The 18,875-nt window shown below is 42.1% G+C and overlaps 1 protein-coding gene and 1 long non-coding RNA gene across 3 annotated transcripts; one reads left to right on the forward strand and one right to left on the reverse strand.

The window, feature by feature from the left end:
* Positions 1-174: 174 nt before the first annotated feature.
* Positions 175-11,967, forward strand: LOC110090999 (uncharacterized). The gene is made up of 4 exons (XR_013540593.1): positions 175-437; positions 8,779-8,905; positions 11,293-11,447; positions 11,755-11,967. It is a non-coding gene; the product is annotated as an uncharacterized LOC110090999 (long non-coding RNA).
* On the reverse strand, positions 10,566-18,190 carry ABRACL (ABRA C-terminal like). 2 transcript variants are annotated; one of them, XM_072996023.2, is made up of 3 exons: positions 18,059-18,190; positions 13,469-13,535; positions 10,566-11,385 (listed from the first exon to the last, which is right to left on the reverse strand). In XM_072996023.2, exons 2-3 carry the CDS (start codon positions 13,527-13,529, stop codon positions 11,201-11,203), a joined length of 246 nt encoding a protein of 81 aa, XP_072852124.1. In that variant the 5' UTR covers positions 13,530-13,535; positions 18,059-18,190; the 3' UTR covers positions 10,566-11,200. The 2 variants fall into 2 exon arrangements, with proteins under 2 accessions (XP_072852124.1, XP_020670501.1); XM_020814842.3 differs by lacking the exon at positions 18,059-18,190 and adding an exon at positions 17,574-17,699.
* Positions 18,191-18,875: the final 685 nt, after the last annotated feature.

Below are 18,875 nucleotides of genomic sequence, written 5' to 3' on the forward strand. Positions count from 1 at the left end.
CTCCCTAGCCGCCGCTTCCTCCTCCTCCTCCTCCTCCTCGTTCTCGCCTCGCCAGGCCTTGGCGACAGGGGAAGGCAGAGAGCAAGGGCGGAGGAAAGGCGCGGCTGAGAGGCTGGCCTAGCAACAGGGAGGTGCTTAGGCTTTATGTGGGACCGCAGAAAGCGCTTCTTTTCGTAGCCGGGTGATGATGAAGGTTATTTTGGTGGAAGGCCCGCTACTAGGCATCCCCACCCCCTCGCGTGCTGGTTAAGCCTGGGATCACGAGCGTGGGCGGCAGCAGCAGCCTCGGCGGCTCCTCCTCGGGAAACGGCTCCACGGTTGGTCGGAGTTTGGGTAGGGTAGGCGCGAAGAAATTGAGGATGCGCCGTGATCACCGCGAGATAGGGAGGTGTGGAAATGGATGCTTACCATTTAGCGAGTGACCAGAAGTTTGACAGGTACGTGGGGGTTTTTTTCCGTCCAGAGGTTTTGCTGTTTGCATCCATTTATTGGGAAACGGTCAGTGAGACCCTCTACTTTATGCTTTGTCTGAGTCATACCTAAAGTTGTCTGCATTTTTTTAAAAATAAAAAACTTGAAACACTTCTGTCAGCACCTTCTGTCAGCCCTTGTTAGGCTATTGAGCTCACAAGGTCTTGTCTGCATTTGCTGAGGTTGGAATCTTGAACCATATGGGAGAGTTCAGGAGGCAGAAAGGGAGTGCTTTGTTATGCAGAAGCCCAATCTATTGTACCGCAGAGAATACGTCTGGAACAACCCTTAGGGAAGGATAAAATATTTTAAAATAAAAGGGAACTGATGGTTGTTGTGGGTTTTTCGAGCTCTGTGGCCGTGTTGTTCTTCCTGACGTTTTGCCAGTCTCTGTGGCTGGCATCTTCAGGAGCAGGAACTCAGTCCATGCTCTGTTACTGTTTGTTGGATAGTTGAGTATTTATAGCTGTGGGAACAGCTTTTGTCCTTTTCAGGAGATAGGGTGATCAGCCTGTTTTTGTTGTGGATGTATTGTTGCGATAAGTGGGAGAGATTATTACAACAATACATCCACAACAAAAACAGGCTGACCACGCTATCTCCTGAAAAGGACAAAAGCTGTTCCCACAGCTATAAATACTCAACTATCCGACAAACAGCAACAGAGCATGGACTGAGTTCCTGCTCCAGTCCTCTGAAGATGCCGGCCACAAAGACTGGCAAAACGTCAGGAAGAACAACCTTCAGAACACGGCCAAAGAGCCCGAAAAACCCACAACAACCATCAGATCATTTTCTGATAGATTAGTAGGGCTTGAATACTCCTCCATTTAATATTGTTCTCATACTGCAAAAGGCAGTTGTTGTGTTCCCATAACATAGCAAATCAGCGAGCCATTGAAAACCTGGCTGGTCATAAACAAGTGGCTTAGTGGTGCCCTGGAACATGCCACTCAATTGCTTCTATTTGCAGCAGGAGCAGGTAAACATAACATGGAGCCACACTTTTCAGTGATGACACACTGAGGTTCCCATGGGCCCCTACCTACCTTGACATGTATGTACAAACACTGTTAATGTGAAGGTCATGCTGGTCCCCTCTTTACTCTCCTTCCATTGGCAGGCAAAGACTTTTCTCTTCAGGTAGACTTTTTCTCATTAATGTTCTGCCTAAGATGGAGGGTACTGTTCCCCCTTTCCCATTTTTTATTGTTTCTTTTAATTTTGTAAGTCATCTTAGGTTCTCTTGAGGAGGAACTATGAGGACAGCTATTTTAAATATAGTAAATATAACAAGAACAGAATCATGGAACTTAATGCTATGAGGAAATGTTTGTGACAACAAAAAAGCCATTTCCAAGAAAGATCAGATGCCAGCAGTCTATGGTTTCCCTCTGGGGCGCTTTTCCTGCACTAATTCTCCATAAAGGAGATCTTTTGGAATCCAACCATCAGCCATTCTCACTACATGCCTAAGCCAACATAGACATCACTGTTTCAGTAGTGTATACATGCTAAAAATTCCAGCTCGTTCTATGACTACTTTATTTGGAACTTTGTCCTGCCAGGTGATACAGCAGTATCTTTAAAAAGGAGAGGCCAGGAACGTTTTAATTGGTGTAAATTAAATGTATTTGTTGCTTGAGTTCTCCAGCACAACTCAAGCAACAAATATATTTAATTTACACCAATTAAAACCTTCCTGGCCTCCCTCTTTTAAGGTTCTGAGGCTGTGTTTTGCCCTGGGGAAGGAGCCTTGAAGTAGGTGCTATAAAAATAACAAATCCCTGCTGGATTGCTGGGATTGGGACCGCTGCTGCTAATCCAACAGGAATTTAAAAAAAAATTTAAAGCAACCCCCTCGCACATCAAGAGGCCAAAGATTTTCCCAGAGCAAAAGGAATCCCAAGAGAGTCTTAGAACCTAAAGGGGGGTGGGTTGGGGATAGGACACTTTGAATTAGTGTAAATTAAAAGCTTCTGGCTCCTGATCCAAGTTGCTTAGGGTGCAAAGTTAAGCACACAGAATCTAAAATCAGGTTTGGGTAATACTTTAAGGATTCACTTCCTTGCTCATTTGAGCTCAACCTATTCATCTACCCAGAAGGGAAGGGAGGTCATGAAAGATACTGCTGCATCCTTGTCACTATTTCCATGGATGGAGAGGGCAACTCAAAAGGCAGAGACAGCAACAAAGTAATTAATTCCAAGGCTGGCAGATCAGCCCCCTACTGCCAGCCTGACATATGGAACATCCAGATTTGAACTAGGGACTGCATGTTCCAGTGCTTGACCAATTCCACCCCATCCTTTAACTGCACATTGTTGTATTGCTGTATGTAAATATAGCATGTGTCTCATGCAGACAAGCTTCTGACACTTCTTGGAACCATTAGAATAAACGTGTGGGGAAGGAAGAAGGATTGTTCCCCAGTTGACAGAAGCAGGATATTAATTCAAACTCATTTTTATCTGTCTGGAAGAAAGTGTGATGTGGAATTAATTCAAGAACTGCCCCCACCCGAAAAGGCTAGAGACTTCTGTCAGACATGATTGTCCTGTTCCTGCATGTCCCTTGCTTGTTTCACCAAGCAAAGGAGCACGTTACATGTCGTTCAGCTGCCACCAGTTGATTACATCAACTTTGTTCCCTATTAATGACAGAGGTCCAGGCGACGTATCATTTAAAAATCAATTAGAAATTGTTTATTGTTACAAGTGATAGAAGTCCGGTTAATGTTGTTAACTCTCAACTAAAACCTTCCTTTCTTCTAAACTCTGCCCTCTCTTTTCCCTTTTCTTTTTCCCCTCACTTAACTCCACCCCCATCAACTCCTATTGGTGCATGCAACTCTCAACATAAATATTCATGAGCAGGGTGAACACTAGAATGATGTAGTTGTGGATTTCCTGCATCAGCAACGGTTAGACTAGATGACATGTTCAGGCCCCTTCCAACTAACAATTACAGTATATGATTTTCAGTGAATTGACATCCCACTCCATTTCAATCACTACTTTGCTAGTTTTGTATGAAATTCATGAAAAAGCCCTATTGACACACTCAGTCTTGATAGGCTATACTCAAGTGTCATGGGATTGGTGATTGTGCTAGATGATCTCTTTGGTCCCTCCAGCTCCTATGTTATCAGGAGAAAAAAATAAAATGACCAAACTGGCTGAACAATTTTTGCCTGGCATATCTCACTATGTATATAGAGATTAACTGGTAGCTGTTCCTATTAATGGTCACCAATCACCTGGGATGTGGCTTCTCTATTTCTTCCTAAAGAGAACTGAGAATTAATGGAAGTTTATGTGTAAGCAGAAATAAGAAGTTTGTACTGGTAGTTTTGTGGGATACTGATTCAGGTTAAACAACCAGCCAGAGGGCCAAATTATTCCTTTCAAGAATCTGAAGGGATTTCTAGACCCCTAAGAGATCTGACGAGGGCGTAGTGGACTGTGAACCTTTACCTATGCTCACTGTGCACATCTGGAAAATAATATCTCAAATTCTGCAAAATATGACAGTCCTGTGATCTCCTGACAAAGGAAACCAAACCTAAATAAGCACTGGAACTCTTGAACCCTCCCACTGCTGGGAGAAATACTGTTGTGATCCTCTTTGGCTGTATGAGTGAAGTTTTGGCTGCCATTCCCTGGTTCCAAATGTCTGTGTCCACAAGAACTTTTGTTACAGATGCTGATAGAATGCATTCATTCTAAGCCATGTTGTGATTTCTTCTATACAGTATTGGAGAAGGTATGGTGCTTCAGACATATATTTATTCATTATATTTATATCCCATCTTTCCTTCAATGAACCCAAGACTGTATAGATAGCTCCTTATGTCCCTCTCCTCCCATTAATCTCATGACAACCCTGTGAAGTAGGGCAGGCTCAAAGAGTGTGTGTGATGAGTCCAAGGTCACCCACTGTGTTTCATGGCCAAGTGTGGGTAAAACTGGATTATCTGCCAACACTCTGACCACTACATTACACTGGCTCTTGGCCTGATCATTGGATTCTGAATCCCAATACTCTCATCCCTCAAAGTCAGCAGTCAAGAATTGTGGGAGTTGTAATCCACCACCATCTGGAAAACCCATCAGGTTTTCCTCTTCCTCTTATACCACTTTTGAAAGAGGTTGGTAAAAGTAAAAAGCCACAAAGAGAGACTGTTATTTGAACTGGGTAGTACTCAAATTCAGAACAGCAGAATTATGCTGTCTCGTGCAACTAGTAATGGCTGTTTCACAGAGGAATAGATTATCTCAGAAAGTGGTGGACTTTCCTTCATTGGAGGGTCCCCTAAGAGGAAAACAGCAGCATATAAATAATCTAAATAAATAATTCTTGAAACAGAGGTTGGATAAACATTTACTAAGGATGCTTTAGGAGCCTCATGGTGCAGTGGTTAAACTGCAGTACAACAGTCAAACCTCTGCTCATGTCTTAAGGTTGATCCCTGTGGGCTCAGATAACTGGCACAAGGTTAACTCAGCCATCCATCCATCTGAAGTCAGTAAATCTGAAGTCACCTCAGCTTGCAGGGGTGGTGGAGGAATGTCTAGTCTGCACAGTTAAACTGTAAACTGGCCAGAGAATGCTTTAAGCAGAACACATTTAGTTGCAACTTTCTTTCTTTGGTACAGAATTGGACTCTGATTCTGGTGATCCCTTCCAGCTCTACACTTTATTGTGTCCCATTGGCAAAATGGCATAACATAAAGGTTTCTATTGTGTTCCTTTGACTTATTATTTTGAGCCTTTTTTTCAATTCACAGACAACATAGTTGGAAAAGAAGATAATTTGTTGTAGGTTTGTTAAGGCAGAAGTTTTGAGAAAGTCCTTACATTTTACATGTGGGCCCCCAGCTATGAAATCATATCCGCTACATAGTTGTTTCCCCTAATTATTTTATAATCATATAGACACACCATTTCTAAAAGTCCAAATCCTTTCTGCAAGAAGTTTCTCACAATTATAATTTGGACTAGTTCTCATGATTGCTGGTATTAGATCTAAACTTCTCCTGGAGAAATATGTCAGTAAGTCAGAATATGTATGGCAAATATCAAATGTCTAAGGACTATGAGTTATGTTATACTTTAAATATGTTTATAAACAGAAAACATTATTTAATGTTTTAACCAAAAGCACAAGTGATTATTTACTATTAATTGCTAGCACTAACACACATAAAGGAGAGCATCCCATTTTAATCTACAGAGTCGTTTTTTATCAATATGCTTCAAGCTGCTATATGCAGACACTGCAAGTTAGAAGCTTTATATTATTTATTATAGCCAAAAGCCAACAGTTCCTTTGAGTATTCCTTCTATTTATTATTAAATATACTATTATTAGCAGCATATTAAAATTGACTTTCAAAAACTGGAAAAGTTTGCTTTTTTTCCTTGCTTGCTTGTTTATTAAATTTATATCCCACATTTCCACTAAAAAGCAGCACAAGACAGCTTCCAAGCTTCATAAAAGAACAAAAAGAAAAAAAACCAAATCAACTAGAACTAGCTCCACCCTAAAAACCATTAATGTCAAGTAATGCATTAAAACTATTACAATTAAAAGGTGCCATTAAAAACAACAGAGCAAGGTGGGTTAAATATCACCTGCCTTTCTGAAAACATATGTTTTTACTCCCTTCTTAAAATCAGTCAGAGTGGAAACAGATCATAGCTCTGAAGGGAGTGTATTCCACAGTCTGGGAAACAGGTTTGTTAACCAAACCTCTGAACCTATTAGTGTTTTTAGATAGCCAAGCACCAAACTGTTTAGGGTTTTAAAGGTCAAAACTAACATCTGGCCAGACATGCATACCATGAATCAGGTAGCATCTTAAATGGTGCATGTTGTGACAATTTAAGATTACAGACCCTCTTCAAGTATAGCCCCATGTAATCTACATTGCAGCAATCAATACATGATACAAATAAGAAATGGGTGATTGTTGCTACTCAGATGGACTCAAAAATGTTTGGAGCAGGTGCACTAAGTGAGTTATTTTGGACAATAATGTTCAGAATTATTACTTTTTCTGTGAGTTAATAGTCAAAAAAGTAATTTTTTGGGGCTCTGCATGTGTTTGTGGAATGTGTCATGATATTTATCACTCAATAAGGATAAAAATAACAACATAATTTACCATATGTTAACCTGCTGGTCAAGCCAGGTTAATATATTGTTAAGAGAAATTCCTATATTTATTCTGTACCTTCCTGAAATACTGTATATTTACTTGCTGTGAAAGTCGATATGAACCTGAATGTGTGTCTCTCATAATTTTTCTAGATGCAAAACCAGCAAGAATTTTTCACTTTTACTGGTTTATTTGTTCTGTGTACAACACACCTAATTGTCTTGACAAGTTAACAGTATAGAATCCAATGACATTTTGTGGAAAATAATGTAGCAAAAAAATGAATAGATGAGTCAAGAATCCAAACTGTTGTTTAGGTCTACACAATTTCTGATGCTTCCTTCCCCAGTTAAATGCATTTCACTTGTCATATATTAGAATCTACCTGCGGCTCAAAACCATGAATACATAAGTGCATGGCCTCTCCACTATCTCTTTCTTCAGCTTACCCAAGACTGGAAACAATAGGTAAATTTTAACGACTGGCAAGTCACTTACATGGTTGGAATGCTACGTGCTTTGCAGACCTGCTATGGTTTTGGAACAACTTGCCCATGGAGATCCGCCTGGCTCCCTCTCTGGGTGTCTTCAGAAGTAAACTTAAGACTTGGTTATTTGGGCAGGCTTTCCCTCCTACTGTATCTTAAACTCACATTTTAACATCTTGGATTTATTGTATGTTTATTGGTTTGATTGGTTTTACTGTTTTTAATTTGTAATGCCGCCCATAGTAGACCTTTGGTCTAGATGGGTGGGGTATAAATCTAATAAAATAAAAAAATAAAATAAAATTATTGGATTGCAACTGACAAACAATTTCACCACTAGATGTGCTAGCTGGAATTTCTGGGGGTTGTAATCTAAGAACACCTGGGTTACCCATGGTTGGGAATCATTGGTATGTAGAGGTTAGAGTGATGAATTGAGACACAGGAGATATAGCTTAAAGTGTCCACTGACCCATGGAACCCATTTAGTGCCCTTAGGCCAGTTGCTACCTCTCAGCCAAACTTACTTCACATGGTTTTTAAGAGGAAGAAATGACCTGCGAAAAGCTATATACAGCACGTAGCCTTGAATGCATTGGAGGAAAGACAGTATATAAATGTAAATAAAATAATCTCATTTCTTTGCCTGCAATTCATAAAATGGGGGGGAATTTTGTTGCAGAAGAGAATGTGCCAGTGACTTGACCACTGATATCCAATTCCTTCATATTAATGCTTCCAAGGGAGGTTTACATGGTCCTCCACCCAGTTTCTGAAACTGAGCCAAAGAGGGATTTATAGGACAGCATGGGCAGGTGTGGAAGGGGTATTGTTAGCTAGCCAGTGTTATCCTATAAATGCTTCCCACTGCTGCATTCCTATTACATAAGCAGAGTAGGGGAGAATAGGCAGGGGAGAAAAATATGACTACAGTATTGAAGTCGTCCACATCAAGAAGGAGGCTGGCTGAGAAAAGAAAAAGATAAAACACTTCTCAAGATTTTCTGGCTGAGTCAGCAGCATTCCAGACATTCAAGCTATAGAAAGCAAGACACTGCCACATGTAGTTGTAATTAAATCAGGGAAAGGCATATGAAACTTGTTAACATTTGAAGCTGCCACAAGATGAGGGGAGGGGCAGGTTTGGCTTCATTTATTACACAGAGATTATGGTGGTGGGCACAGAAGAGATGCTTTGAGCTGGGTCCTCCCTTATGTTGTAGTTCAGATGCCAGCTGGAGGATTATGGGAGTCAGAGTCCAGAAAACAATTTATGATTTCCCACCAGCATTTTGCAAGATAAACGATTAACCATTAATCACCATTTAAAATACACCTAGAGTTTCAGGCTAGCATGAGGCTTTCCATTGTTTGAAAGAAATTTGCTGAGATTCCAGCAATACCTTCAAAAGCATTTTCAAATCACAGGTGAGGTTGTACAATTCTGCATGATAATATCTTTAAAATGTGCTTGTTTCAAGGCTGCTACATAATGCAATATTTCACTTCTGCACCCCTAAGGTTCTATATGATATTTACTAAAAACAGCTTGCTGTACCCTGTTAAAGCATGTTTGTTGTAGCAAAAGCAACAGAGTTCTGTGGCACCTTAAAATATAAGCAATGTTGTTTGGTTTATATTTTCATGAACTGCAGGTCACTTTTTCCAATGCATCTGAAAACAAGCAAGCTATGGCCCAGAGAAGCTCATGTCAAGTAAAACAGGGTAATCTTTAAGGTGTCATTCAAATAAAACTGGGGATATCTCTGGACATGTTGTTGTGTAAGTGTTTTATTCTTACTTATTTCCCCTCCAGCTCCTTTGCTTTTCTCCTTTTCTTCTTGTGGGTTTTTTCGAGCTTGTTTAGATACTATCATGTCAGTCTTTCATTGAATTTGCCCGATCCATCAAGGCAGCCACTGATAACCTAAAAGTGCTAAATAAGTGCTAAAGATTGGGAAGGATAGCCCACTTGCTAGAACAAGTTCAGTTCCAGACATTTCCAGTGCAAAAAGGGTCAGGAAGAAAGCGGTGTGAAAGACTTCTGCCTGAGACCCTGAAGCGCTGCTGCCGCCAGTCAGAGCATACAACATTGACAAAAATAAAACAAAAATAATCTTAACTGGTAGAGGGTGATTCCCACATTTCTCTCTGTGCAGGGAAACTGTAGCCCTCTAGCAAGACTCGAACTCCATCAGGTTGACCTTCTTGACTTGAGCTGATGAGAACTGGAGTCAGTATCTGGAAAGCCACAGGATCCTGACAACTGGTCGATATAGCTTTGCCTAGCTTAGAATGCTGCATAATAAGGGCTTGCAAGATTTAGTCAACTTAGTTCAGATAACACTGAAGTCTATTGTAACTGAAACACCTTTAAATGCTTAACTGAATTTCCAGTACTGGTGTTCAGCACCCCAAAGATCAAAAAAGCACCTGACTGCTGTTGAGTCTTGCTGAGTATTTACAGATGCTCAAAATTGTACCTTCTATTGGTCCAATAATGCTTTATCTGTCTTCTAAAATATATTTAATGAAAAAGTAATGGTTTTAGCACTTATGTGTTATCTTAAACCTCTCCTTTGTTTAGCAAGTACTTTAGCTGTCATTTCTGGACCCCTTGTCAAATTTTAACAAACAACCAGTTGGACATTGGCAGAATTGAAAGGCAAAAGGAAAATGTGAAACTAATAGAATGATTGTACCTTCTATTGTACCTGGATAGGTATCGGGGCAGGAGTTCAATTCTGGACTGCGCCTTCCATGAGAAGAGTCAGCCTGTGTGGCCTTGGGCAAGCTACACAGTCCCAGGTTGCCCCCAGAAGAATGGTAAACCACTCCTGAGCGCTTTCTACCTAGAAAACCCTGAAAAGGGTTACCATACGTCAGAAATGACTTGACAGCATGTGGTTATTATTAATAGAACCATCAGTGCATGTTTGAACTCTGCAGCAGTAATGATGACCACAGCCTTACAAATAAGCAACAAAATTAATAATTATATTGTATTGCCACTTCAGCTTATATTCTCTGTTTCATAAATATTTCTTAAGACACAAATATTTTGCTGGTTAACTGAAGGAGTGACACTCGTGAGGATGAAGAGCACTTCAGTAATCCTGTGAAGAGACCTGAAGGATAAACAGGACATGTTTGCAGAATGTTTCTTGGCTAATTCCACCAACAGAGCACTTCAAGCTGCCTCTTAACGTTAAAAAAATTATTCAATTTTCCCTCATGGTAGTTCATGTCCTACATTAAAAGACCTCACTGCTCACTCACTTGCTCTTTGATAATACTGTACATTTGTCGATATAAGCCTCATCTTAGAGAGTTTCTCTCACAATACGGTATTTTACTTTCTCAAACAGCATTGTCAAACTGACCAAGCAAAAGAGGACATATGCGTGGGTTGCTCACTTTCTGGAAAAATACCACAGCCACATTAGACTTTTCATTGTTTTATTATGGAAATGGAATCTCTGGTAAAAGCCAGTGAGGATAATCTTCCCACAATCATCTAACATGTAATCATTCTCATAACATCTTGTTTTTCTCACTCTGATAAGCCTAAAATCTTTATATCCCTCAATTGCTAAAGTCCAGAAAATGTTTCTGAAGTATTACGCATGAAAATTCTATTAAACAGGAAGTTTCAAATTTAATTTCACTGTTTTACTACCTCATTGTGCCCAAATTGATACCAGCAGAGAAATGGAAGCACACAATAAATGTGTGTGCAGACAGTCACAGAGTCATCTGGTTCTGATAGCTTTTTAACAAATTTGAAATTACAAGCAATATTAAATTATTAGGAAAATACCCTTTTCAACTATTAAAATTATTCAAACCACTTAAAATTTAATGCTTGAAGCCAAAAAGTGGGATATCAGATGATTTTATCTAATAATAATAATTTCCAGTGATAAATTCACAAAATAATTTTTAAAAGACCTCAAAGAAAAACATTTAATTTCTGTTATAAAGATATATAGGAAAATACATCATCATGCAAACATGACATGAGAAAAATTCTGTATATTCATTTACCTGAAAAAATAAACATGCCATGTAGCTGAGCTAGTCCTGGAGTAACAAAATATCAACATTGTCATGAACTCCCTGTAGCAGCAGTTCCCCAGGATAACTAACAATCTTCCTTCGTTTTGCAGCTTTCAAAGTCCCCACTAAAGCTTCAAAGAGGTTGGCACATTTTTCATCGGCAAACAGCACTCCAAATTTCACACTCAGAGTCCCATCAGGATCTAGATGAAAGGAGGCATTACAGTGTAAAAACATTCAACTCTTCTATTCCAACTGGCATTTGGTAATATTTGCTTTCCCTTTCATTTTTATTCCAATAGTAATGGCAGATTATACTTCAGCAAAACACCCATCATTCTCTGTGATGAAACATACTGTATTAATAGAATGTTCTCTATATTATGATAATTTTTCATTATTATTATAGCTTACTATGAACATTGTGAATAAATTACAGTACATTACTATTGTGTGTATCCTTTGTAAATAATACACTATCTAGACAATAGTTTGATTTCATGTTATTACTGCAGATTTGGTTAGATACATGTTTTGGTTTACATCATAAAGCAATTTTTCATTTTTTTTAGCAAAGAAGAAAAGTGGAGATTTGTACTGTTTGCAGTTTGCCACTTTCAGTTTTAATCAACTGAACTTCTGTTATTTTGGTTTTTTCCATTTTGTGTTAACTAATTTTGCTCACATATTTGCATGTTTGCAAGCCACACCATGTGAACTATTTTCACTGGAAAATATTATAACTAAATTGTAACTAAATAAATATATTTTTCACCCAAGAAAAATGGTAGCTACGTACTAATATTTAAAAAGGGTAACTGGTGTGGTATATTGAACAGAGTGATTGATTAGGACTCAGGAGACTTGGGTTCAAATGTCTGCTTGGCCATGGAAACCAATTGGCACAGGTAAAATCAATCCTTAAATATCCCACTTAACTTGAAAGTTCCCTCTGTATTTTCACCCCATCCAGCACAGGCTGCATCTCCATTCCTTGTAATGCCTTTTGATGGACCACGATCACCTTAGTCTTGTCAGAATTAAATTTCAGTTTATTCACCCTCATCAGTCCATTTCTGACACCAGACATCTAGAACTGAAACAGCTTCCTCAGACCTGATGAATTTTACACAAGCTACAACTTTCCGATCAAGACTCCCTTATACATGCTCTGCAGCAAAATTTTGTGCAGCAACAATGGTACAGTGCTCCCTGATAGTCTCTTGAGGTCACAGGTTGACTGGTTTTAGCATGAGGGTGGTTTATTGTTGAGCACAGAGAAATATTGTGATCCCAACCGAAGGAGCGAAATGTTTACAAATGTTTACAAATATGTAGGAAATACTCCCTATACCCCAAAGACCCTGTCCAAACCAGTTTGCCCTAGATGATCCAATGGTTCAAAGGAGAGCTATTAAAATGCTGTAACTGATTCTCCCTATATATTATTTATCTGTTGTACACTTTTTAAATTGCATTTTGTATATTTTAGCCATATAATATGTTTTATGAGCTGGTCACCCGACTGTAATAAATAAATTCATTCAGATTTATATGGAAAGGAGAGATGAGATGGGTGTCATCTGCATACTGTTGACATAGCTCCAATTGCATCTATGCTTTTAATCTGCTACAAGGGATTCAGGGACTAGTCATTTTTTTGCAAGGAATCTTTACGGAGTCTAATGGGCATAGAGACTCGTCATCTAGTTGTTTAGTCGTTTCCGACTCTTCGTGATCCCATGGACCAGAGCACGCCAGGCCCTCCTATCTTCCACTGCCTCCCGGAGTTGTGTCAAATTCATGTTGGTTGCTTCGATGACACTGTCCAACCATCTCATCCTCTCTCGTGCCCTTCTCCTCTTGCCTTCACACTTTCCCAACATCAAGGTCTTTTCCAAGGAGAAAACCAAGGAGAGACTACCAGTCCTCTAATCCCTTGTGGCTCCCTTGACAGCTAGTTCTACCCATTTCCTTTTCCTCCAAGCAAACAATGGCAGCTCGAGACTGAGACTTGCCAATATGCATATGTGAATACCAAAATTCCTCTGAGGACGTGGTTTTTTTGCCTGCAGCTCCCAGAAATTGCTAGTAATTTCTGGGACTTGCAGTCTAAAAATGCTGAAAGTCCCATTCGTGTTCTTTACCACTTCCTGTAATGCTTCAGTCACGGCCAGAAAGTGTGTGCAGAAGTCTTTACTGATGTGCATACAGTGACTTCCATGATTTGAGAGAGATGCAGGATCTTCCCCTTTTTAACCATGAAATTCTAAATACAGTACTTACTTTTGGTCCCCAGTCGCCGAATCTCTTCGACTAAAAGGCTGATTTCATGTTCAATGTTCATTACTGCCTATAAACAAATAATTATTTAATTACCGTATATACGTACTTTCCTATACACGCCACATCAACGGGTATCATAAATATTGATTTATTTACACATTAATAAGGAGAAAGTGGGTGGATTGCAAGCATTTTCTTCCAACTTTCACAGAGACTAGCCATTGTTTAATTTGTAAAGTGGTCTGCTTGTTTGAAATCAGATCTGCTGCAGAGAAAATCTGAAAAGAAGATCTGATACACAAATATTTAACAATGGACCCCTAGTTTTTAAAATGACACCAAGTCAGTAGAAATAACAATGGCTATGGTATACTGAGGAACAAGATAACTATCAGCTTACTCTTCATATAATACTTCTATTGACTATGCAAAAATATTCACAAAAGTGTGTAGATTTTATATAAGAATTGGTTAGATGCACAAAATATTTGTTTTCTACAATGTGATACAAATATATCTGCTCACAATGTAATTATGCTTTCTTTTCATTTTGCTTGTTGAACAGTTAGAAATATGTAAGGATCTTTTTTCCCCTTTATTCATTTACCACTTTCTATGGTTCTTGATAGTATTTTTGTAAAACAATAATTTTCTGTATTTTACCCTGTATACAGAACCTGCAACCCTCCAGATGTTGTTTGTTTCCAGTTTCCAACAGACCCTGCTAACCTGGCTAGTATTGAGGAATGCTGGCAACAATAGCTCATAAACATCTGGAAGCCCACAGGCTTCCCCATTCCTCTCTGGTTGCTGCATGTCTACTCCCTGCCATGAAAGCATCCATGTTAGATCTTAATATGCAGGACAAGTACAAAAAAGAAAAGATGGCGGGATAATCCATCCAGTATTCAAGTCCTAAGTCATGTAGTGTAATATTAGCTGATGTAACTCCATCAGAATTGATGTCATTTGTTTCCACCAAGTCCCAGTTCATAGCCTAATATGACATCTGGTACCATTTGTAGTTTCTGGAACAATCTCAGAGGCTGCCCCTTATAATCTAGAGATTACCAATGCATGGATCACTTTAGCTAGGCTATCAACGTTCAAAAACAACAGGAACAGGTATAACAAATGAAGCTGATTGGGAAAGATACCATTGTGTTGTAGAGCTCAAAAGAATGTGATAAAAATGTTCTACCTTGTTGCTGAACATGTCACGGTCTCTCAACTGGTGTGCATTGGATTACAGAGGATTGACCATGCATAACACTATGGCCTGCTTACACATTAAGCCTGCCCTGCTTAGGGTTAACATTTGAATAGGGCCAGTGACATTATTAATTTAATATTAAACACATTAGAAACGGTTCAGAAATTGAGAATAAATAAAGATTATTCCCTAGTTATCATGGCTATTGCAAAACACAAAACAAAACAAAAACTAAAAATGAAAGTTTTTGTTTTGTTTTGTGTTTTGCAATAACCATGATAACTAGGGAATAATCTTTATTTTCAGAGAAAAGCAAATATATAATCATACCAGTCTACAGTACGTATATGTACCTACTAAGCTTCACTGAATTCAACTGGACTTACTTCTAGCTGAGTGTGCATAAAATTGTGGCCTAAAACTGCTGGTCCCAGATTTACAGTTGTGATACTAAAAACACCATAGAATAAATATATTCCCTGTCGTAAACAGGAGCACTTAAAATAGCAGAGATGGGGCTTGGAATGGGAGTTGCCTAAATCTATTCAGGCGTTATTCCAGATACTAGAAACCATACGTTAATTTTGGATTCTAATACATATTAGCAAATGTGAGTATGGACCATATGTAATTCAAGATGCTGTTACTTCTCCCCACATGACTAGTCATTGGAAATCTGTTCTTCGTCTTCATCATCATCATGTGCCATCAAATCAATTCTGGCTTACGGTGACTTTTTTCAGGGTTTTCCAGGTAGAGAATACTCAGAAGTGGTTTGCCATTCCCTTCTTTTGGGGGTGCTCTGGGACTGTCGTACTGCAGTGGACTGTCCTGCAGTGGATGCAGGAGAATGGGCTGGGGCTGGGCCCGGACAGGACGGAGGTTCTGAGGGTGGGTGCCCCCACCGTTGGTGGCTTGGGTGACTCTCTCTCATTGTGGGGGTCACCATTGCCGCAGAGAGTGGGGTCCGCAGCCTGGGGATCCATCTGGGCCCGGCGCTCACCATGGAGACTCGGGTGGTGTTGGTGGTCCGTTCCATTGGTTCATGTGCTCATAGTCTCCATATTAGACCGCTGCGGTGCGCTCTACGTGAGGCTGCCTTTAGGGTTGACGCGGAAACTCCAGGTGGTGCAGAGTGCGGGGACCAGACTCCTTACTGGAGGGAGCAAATTCCACCGTATTTCTCCTATTCTGACCGTGCTGCACTGGCTGCCCATTCGTTTCCGCGCTGACTTCAAAGTTTTGATGCTTACGTACAAAGCCCTAAATGGTTTAGGGCCTCGATACTTGGCGGAACGCCTACTCCCACCAAGTTCTACCCGTGTCACTCGTGCGAGTTGGGAGGTGAGGCTGAGGAGCCTGACGCCGAGGGAGGCCCGGAAGGAAAAAACAAGAAACCAGGCCTTCTTGGCGGTGGCTCCTCACCTCTGGAACAACCTACCGCCAGAGATTTGCGCATCCCCCTCACTGGGTATCTTTAAAAATCAACTAAAAATGTGGATGTTTCGGCAGGCCTTCCCTCCAGTTAACCCGATGTCTTCCTTCCCTTTCTTCTCCTATTGTTTGTTTTTCATCTCATTGAATTTGTCCATTGTTCATTACGTAATAATTTTATATTCATTTGTGTATTTTATGTGTATTTTATTTATCTTGTAAGCCGCCTAGAGTGGTCATAACTGACCAGATAGGCGGGATATAAATTAAATAAATAAATAAATAAAAGTACTACTTGTGCAGCTTGCTCAAGGACACACAGGCCTGGCTCTTCTCCCAGGAGGCATTGTGTGGACTCCAACTCCCAGCCTCTGGCTCTGCAGCCAGTGGAGGGTCTGTCCAGACTGGCCATTTTGGGTGTGACGTGGATTGGGTTACAAAGGGGCTGTAGAAGTTGGGAAGAGGACCTAGCAGAAAGCTGTTAAAGGTGAGCATGTTCCTGTTGAATTTTCCAGATCATACTACATATTTGTGGAAGACAAAGAGAAATGGTGTTTCAAAGAATGTATTCAAAGCTGGTGAGCACATTCTTTTGGAGGTGGGCGAGTTTGCTACAGTTTATATGTGAAGGAGAAGGAAAAGGGTGTGATGAGTAATTTCCTTCCTGGTGTTGCTAAACACAGCCTAGTTTGGTCATGGGAGCCTCAGCTAACCAAAGAGTTTCCATAAGCTCCTGTCAGCCACTACTGGCTCCTTTATGTGGGCTTCCTCGCCTTCTTCCTTGGAACCCATCATCCCCGCTCTCTACATCCCCTTCACCAGGACTGACACAGCAGCTTTCGTGTTCTATTAAGAACTCCCACACGCCACACGTTTCCGCTGCACTCGAGAGAACGACAATTGGGGGTGGGGGGGGAGGGGAGAGCCAACCTCGTGTCAGGAAAGCATCCAGGCAGCCTGTGCCGGCACTCGCAGAGAGGACGAGCCGGAGGGCGAGCAAGCGTGAACTGCTGGCGTGGGAGCCGTGAGCAGACCGTTGCAGCCGAAGGGAGGAAAAAAAGCCACCGTCACAATCACCCAGCCGGGCGAGCGAGGAAAGAAGGCTGTTTTCTTTTCACTCAAGACTTCGATCCCAGCAAGCAGGCATAGGCTGAGAGAGGAACTCTCCAGCCGGATTTTATGCAAGCCATGATTTTTAAATAGAGGGCCAACCCGGTGCAATTTTGACGCGAAGCCCCACGAACGATGTCTGGCACACAACCGCCTTCGCCCGCCTACGGACACCCACCTGGAATAACCCCCCTCCCTCCGAGGGCGCCTCCCCCCCCCACCCATGTGGCCGTGAGGTGCCTTCCCCTGACCGGGTCCACGAGCCTCCCTCGCGACTCCTCTAGCAACAAACAGAGAAGGGTCGCAACACCCCGTCGCCGCCGCCACCAGCATCAAGGCTATTACCACCAGCCTGGTTGATTGGTTGCTCTGAAGGCGCTTCAGGCGAAGGGGGGTCCCCAGGGCTGCGCCTGTGATCTTAGCACCCCAATGGATTATCACCTTCCCCGCCTTCTATTTGGCGCTGGGTCACACGGCGCGGAAGGGCTGGATTGCCACCACTTCCTTTCGTGGCAGTCGGGGGGGGGGTTGAAGGGTGGGCAATGAGCCCTTCCGTCCCGCCACCCCCACCTCCAAAAAATAAAATAAAATAAATCACGGGCTGAAATCGCCAGAGTCGGACTTCGGGAGCACCGGGCCATCCCTTAACCAGCCGGCTCGAAATCCACACGCCCGGCTCCAGCCCACCTTCCTTCCCTGTGCCGGCTCGCAAAGGCACCGGGTCTCGCCACCGGCGGCATGCCACACACACACACACACACACACACACCGCCCGCCCCCCCCCCCCGCCTCGTGGCTCGGCCACGGCTGCCCGGGCGCTTCTTCCGTCTCACCTGAAGCCGTCTCGGCTCGAGCTCTTCGCTTCGGGTGGGAGCGAGAAGGAAGGCTGAGAGAGGGGGGAGCCGCCGCCGCCTCCGCCTGCAGAAGGAAGGAAAGGGCAGGAGGAAGTGTGGCTTCTCTGAGGGAGTGTCAGGAGGAGGGAAGCCGCTGCCAAAAAAGGTGGAAAGTCAACCTAATCGGAGCCGCCGCCGCCGCCGCCCACATCAAGGAAGCGACGCTGAGACAACCGGCTAGGCGCCGGGACAAGGCGAGGCTCCTCTCTTGCCCACGGTTCGCCTGGTGGCAAAGGTCCCTCGCACCGTTTCGGCCAGGGACGCGTTAGGTGTACGTGAGGCGAGGGGCCGGCTCTCACTCACCTGTTGTGTCTCTCTCCCCCCCCCACCCCGCCTCCACCCCTCAGCGGCGGGAGAGCAAGCTCGCTGGCGAAGGGAAGGACTTCGACGCCGCCAGGGTTGCAACCACTTTTCCACAGGCAGTTCACGTGCGCTCGACCGTGGAGGAGAGTTTTCCAGTGGTGCAGATTTCTGTGGGAAGCAGCAAGACCTGTTCCATAAGAGGGGTTTTCCCAAGACGGCAGCCCCTATACTGTAGGTGCTTATCTACTGAAATGTCGGTTTCATTGGGTTCAAGCGCACTTTCTCCCAAGTATGAAGCCCAGGATTTATTTATTTTTATTACTCTGTGATACCAAGTTTCAGGGCTGTCCTGCTTTTTAGTAAGTGAGGTATATTCCCCTCAGGTGGTGGAGTGTCTGGGATTGTGAAGTACAAAGGGTGGTTGTGACAAGGTTCGTCTTTAGCGGGGGGGGGG

Source organism: Pogona vitticeps, chromosome 1 (genome assembly GCF_051106095.1).
Source record: "Pogona vitticeps strain Pit_001003342236 chromosome 1, PviZW2.1, whole genome shotgun sequence".
NCBI classification, from domain to species: domain Eukaryota; kingdom Metazoa; phylum Chordata; class Lepidosauria; order Squamata; family Agamidae; genus Pogona; species Pogona vitticeps.